The sequence below is a fragment of the Pyxicephalus adspersus genome, chromosome 4 (assembly GCF_032062135.1).
Source record: "Pyxicephalus adspersus chromosome 4, UCB_Pads_2.0, whole genome shotgun sequence".
Classification (NCBI taxonomy): Eukaryota; Metazoa; Chordata; class Amphibia; order Anura; family Pyxicephalidae; genus Pyxicephalus; species Pyxicephalus adspersus.
The window spans coordinates 110939626-110945375 of record NC_092861.1 but is presented as its reverse complement, the minus strand read 5'-3'; the positions used below and the strand labels follow the sequence as shown (position 1 = coordinate 110945375).

At 35.1% G+C, this 5750-nt stretch overlaps 1 protein-coding gene across 1 annotated transcript in view; it reads right to left on the bottom strand.

Moving 5' to 3' along the window:
• The window catches only part of CCDC170 (coiled-coil domain containing 170), a gene marked incomplete in the record, with an annotated part of 31372 nt that overhangs the window by 15110 nt on the left and 10512 nt on the right, over positions 1-5750 (bottom strand). The window contains 4 exon segments of the mRNA XM_072410248.1: positions 1110-1427; positions 3608-3752; positions 3839-4095; positions 4652-4783. Of these exon segments, the coding sequence (XP_072266349.1) occupies positions 1110-1427; positions 3608-3752; positions 3839-4095; positions 4652-4783 (852 nt within the window).

Genomic DNA, 5750 nt, shown 5'->3' with positions numbered 1-5750 from the left:
ACAACAACCTCATGTGCAAACCAATCCTTATCTTGTAAGATACTAGCTACAGATAATTGTCACCCACCAAATGTGATGGGCCATATGGAAAACAAAATGGTCAACAGGTTATTATTCATGAGTTTTTAAGTGCCATATTTTTTATGGGAAGTGCTTGGATGATGATGGACATCCATTGGCTGGAAAAATTGGCTAGAAGGCCTCTATTCATACAGAGTGCATTGAAATGAATGTAAGTAGTTTCACTACAGAAGAGGAGCCTGTACAAGGCTAAACTTAAGAGTTTAAGTTTAATTTATCTACAAAGGTTTTTAGAGTTATTGCAAAACAAAATGACCAGAGGACATTTTAGCTTAAGACGGACCTATCACCACATTTTTTTTACTTTAAATAAAAGTTGATAAATGAAATTAGCCGGTCCACTTTACCCACAAACCCCCACATACAAATGATTTTACATGTTTTTGTTCTGAGTAAAGGTAAACGGAACAAAACATCTGGTCAAATCAGTCAAGAAATCTGACTGGTTTCAGAAATCCTGAGTCTGATTACAATTTTTTTTTTTAAATCATATTTTTTGCTTTAGAATTACTAGAAATTGATTCCTTAGCCAATTTTATAGATTTTGGACAGTATAGAGGCAGTGTGAATCTATTTTGCTGTTCAGTTCACCAACTGTACTGTAAAAACAGGCAAATTTGACACCCCAATAGGAAAAATTTGCCTATAACTGGAACCACTGTGATCTCACTTGGTTAACAAGCACAATGGGGTTTATTTGTGAAGTAGTGAATCTGACATCCACTGAAACCTTCCCTGGTAGAGCATCTAAAGTCTGAATGTGAAGTGTTAAGGATTATCTGATGTCTGAAGATATATAATGGATTGGGGAAGATCCAAAGTCAGATCTCTGTGTCTGCATGTGGCTGACAACATCACATGCAAGATGGCAGTACCCTATATATATATTAGTCTCAGTTTTATGTCTATACTAACAAGGCTTTTACAGGTACATAAAATAGATTAAACACACATAGCATCCTATTGAAAGATTGCTGATGAAATGCACAGCTTGGTGGCAGGTCCTATTAAAGCTTTAGTATACTTACAACTTTTTTGCTTTCCACCTTTTTCTGTAAATCATGTATTCTATCCAAAATGGCTTCTTCTTTGGGCTTTACAGTAATAGAAGCATCACTGAGAGCTGTTGCCACCTCATCTTTGAATGAATCCAGCATGCTCTGCACAGCTTTTGCCTCCCCAACACTGTTCTTGAGAGACATGTCTAGTTCAGTGGAACTCTTCTTCACTTGGTTCAGCTCTTGTTTGGAGGCTTCCCAGGCTTTCTGTGATGCCTTTAGCCTGTCCTGCAGCATAACATTCTCCTTTTCTAACGCATGCTTTGCATCACTTACACTTTCCAAATTCTAAAGTGAAATTTGAATAAAATGTTTAGTTGCAGATCAATAAACATGCTAACTTCTAGCAAATGTAAAGGTCAGTTGAGAAAGCCTAAATTGCTTCTATGTAAGTCATTAATGTGGATATTTTTACGATCAAAACCTCCACTTTTGAATTTATTTAAAATACTTGTCTTGTGGGTTACTTATATTTTTTTATGATTTTCTTTCACCCTGAGTAACAAATGGTTTCCTTTGTGCTAATCTATTCCTTTGGTGCTAATGGTTTCCTTTGTGCTAATCTATATAAGCTATCTCACTGCTAATAACACTCAGACTGGGCCTGTTAATATCACATAAAAGAAAACTCTCTTTTGTTGATTATCAGCCCAAAGCTGATATTTCTGCTCAGACTGTAAGATAATGAACCCAAATAACAAAATACACAAGTATGCAATCATAACACCAAAAAGTGAAAACCTCAGATTCTAATATTTACCCTTTCTTTAATGGCTCCCATAATCATATAAAAAGAGAAATTACATATACAAATCACCCTCATATAGATCTATACTGCTAATTATTAATTTGTAACATATACCTTGGTGTCCTTGTAAAGAGTAGTGAGAAAAGTCACAATAAAAGAAGACACAAATATCTATAAACAGCTTCCACTACCTTTCACTGTCTGGTAAAGCTTCAATAGAAGATAACAGTTACATGTGGTATTCAAAAACACTGGTTGATGATTCCATTATTATTGCTAACAGCTAATATTACTTGAATGTATCTTTTACCTCTATCATAAATTCACCATTAAATAAATTACTGTACCATAGTTAATAAACTTAGGCAAACAAGGTAGTACTCATTCACACCTTCACAAGTTAGCTTGTTCACACCATCTCAGAAAAACTTTCCTCAGTAAAGTTAAGGCTTCATTTTCTTTTATTGCTAATTCTTATTAAAAGTACTTGTTGACACTCATCAATCAGAGTTACAAAGTGACAAATGGCTGTCAACAACTGGTGAGAATGTCTTTGGTGAGGTGTCCACAAAAGCTTTTAAATTCAATTTATCCTTCTTTATTTTCACCTGGAAACCATGCAGGTGAGAGGCTACATGCATTTCTTGTATGCATGGAGGAAGTGATGACTGCCACGAGGGCGGACTTTATTTTTAGGCTATCATTAGGTACAGTAAGTAGCCTGAAAAAAAATACAGCATCTATGTTTAAAAAATCAAGTTCAGATGGGCAGTGAGAAGAGTAGCTCCAGGATGGCTTCCAACGTCTGACACCTTGCCAGCCGGTCAGCAGCCCAACCACTATACTTAATAAATCAGTGTTTTGAATATTAAGTCCGGATGTGCCATGCTGATAGTCTTCTAACCAAGAAGACTGAATGCTGCAATTAAATCAAATGTGCTTAAAGAACTTATGAGTTTAAGGGTGTGCACACTTATGCACTGAATTGTACATGTTAAAGGTTACATTAACGATGGGAAAAGTTTTGAAATAATTTATTGTGGTTTCATTGTTTTATATCACAAAAACCTGACATTTGTGGTGTCAGGTTGTGTGCATCATTTTTATATGCCTATGTTTATGGTTACCATTTATTTTTGTTATACCGCTCTATGGTTAGATCTTTCCAGTTTAGGAATGCATTTTTTTTATTTACTATCGTAACTAACTATGGAAACTATACGGGGTTACACTTAGGCTACATACACACGTCAGATGATTCTCGTCTGATCATCGTTTCAGGGCTAGTATGAGAAACAAATCTGAGATGTGTACAGCGGTGGTCTGACATCTTCATGGATCTGTCCTGGCTCTTCTCTCTATAGAGCAGAACAGTGCTGTATGTACTGCGTTCGTTCATGCATCTTTCAGTCTTTTGACATTGGAAACGATTGTGAAAGATCTTTTCTAGCAACAAAAGTCTTACGTGTGTACGCTGTCCTATGATTACCAAAAATGAATCCAATGGTCTGTTGGTTTGAAGTCATGCATTAATGTTAATTATTTATTCTACTGTTTAATAAGCACTTTTGAAAGTCCATATCCTCACATTTTTTATTTGCTCTGTAGCTCTCTGAACATTCACATTAATAAGTGCCTTCAACATGTTTCAATACCATTAAAGTATCTTTATACTACGTTTTGTGATAATTACTAATTACATATGATGTATCTATATTACCTTATTAATAACCAGTTCCTCTGGATCCTTCTGGCCTTTTATATCTGTATTCAAGCAAGCAGACAGTTGTGCCAGGAAATGTCCATAATTTCTGCTATACCTTGAAGCCTGAGATTTGCTATCCTCCCACTGAGCCATATATGTTCTGGAACATAGTGAAAACACAATTAATTGTTTAACAATTGAAAAAATAACTATGTAACATATTTTAGTGTAAAACAAACAGCTTACCTAAATCTAGATTCCAAGTCTTGGATTTTGTCTTTTAGTTCTCTGTTTTCATGTAGAACTGTCTGAATTGTCAATTCTGCCCTAGACTTGGAGGTAGCTAGTAGACCTGTTTCTTCCTCTGTCTCCTGTACTCTTGCCCTTAGAGATGTGATCATTGCAGACTGTCGTGCATTATTTTCCCTGTAATTTTCCACTTCAGCCTTAAGTTCTTGTAAAGCCATCTCTTTGGAGGAAAGCTTAGTCCGAAGGTCTAGCAGCTAAAAAAACACACATAATCCCAGGTTTCATTCATTCATTAAACAGTACTTAGTGGTAACCCAGAACAATGGGGGCAGAAAATAATAATATATTAAAAAATCTTTCTATAAAATTTTTTAAACCTTTTCCACCATAGAAATTATGTTATGAGAAAAAAACATACAACTATGTGCAAAGCCAAAGTTGAAAGTTTTCCTTTATTATTACCTTATAGATTATAAACTCTTGTGGGCAGGGTCCTCTCCTCCTGTGTCATTGTTTGTATCTGTGTGTCATTTGCAAAACCTCTACAAAGCACAGCACTTTATATTATGTTGGGGTTTATACTAATAATAATAATTATCCTTCAGGATACAAGGCATGGCAAACATTACTTAATAAGTTATTTAACAAGGATCATCGAGTGGGGATCAGCAATAGTAGCAATAGTAGTATTTTGTTATGATCAGCTTTGATCATGACCACCTTTATATAACAGTCACAGTAAGACCTTCATTTTTACATATATAAAGGGACAGCTTACATATAATTACACACACTTAGACATAAATTTACCTCTGATTGTGCACTTTCATATTTTACATGTAGCGCAGCCAATTCACTGTGAGAGTTTTCAGCAATTATCCGGTAGTGATTCATCTGTTCTCGTGTAATAGGAATATCCGCAAAAAGAGAGTCGTAGGCGTGCTTGTATGGAAAAACAGTATCTTTCAGTTAATCCTTTTTTTGTGGCTAGCCTTGTACAGCAACTAGTGACTCATAACATACAATAGTTATGATAAATGATTTTATTTATTTCATAAATATATATTAATTATGAAGGGTACTTTAGTAATTCCACCATGTTTACCATGTGCAAAAAATCTCCACTCCCTGCCTACTTAGTCCTATTTGTGGCTAGTTAGAAAAAAAGGGTTACAATTGGACATCCTGGACACCAGGATAATTTTACTAAGGAACAACATGAATTCAGGCACATAGAGGTGATTGCTATGAGCTAATGGAACATAATTAATAACGTGTGTAGTGTGTAATAATGGTGTAGTTACAAACTTATGGGCTCTAATGCCAAATTTGGATCTGGACCCCCCTATGGCAACTCTGCATTATTGTTGATTGTTTTACCTGGGCCCTAGTGCTAATTATTGACCCTGTCCTTGCTGTATCCTGGATATCCTAAATAATTCTGGCATAAGGAACCCCTGCTTCAGTATCACCTACAAATTCATCCCATTATCCTTCAATGCTAGTAACACTAATTATTTGTTCGATGGGTGATAACAATTTAGGAATTAAATTTTTTTACTTCCAGTCAAAAGAAAATATATCCCATCACTGCAATGTAAACCTAAAAGTTCATAAATCCATATTCCACACCCACCATCAGGTTACTAATAGAACAATAGTGGCGTCTGCATTGTAAATATTTGCTAATGATAAGAATGCATTGTGAAAGTTATTATGTCAATAACTGCTTTCTAGGAATATGTGTTTACCAATGAACTTTAAAGACAATATGGATGGTTAAACAAATAACATAATGTTACCTTTCCTAGTAACTGTCTTGTTTATTTAAAAAAAAAACAAAATCAAAACTTTGGGCCAGTGTTTCCCAACCAGGGTTCCTTAGCTTGCGAGGGGTTCCTTAAGCAAT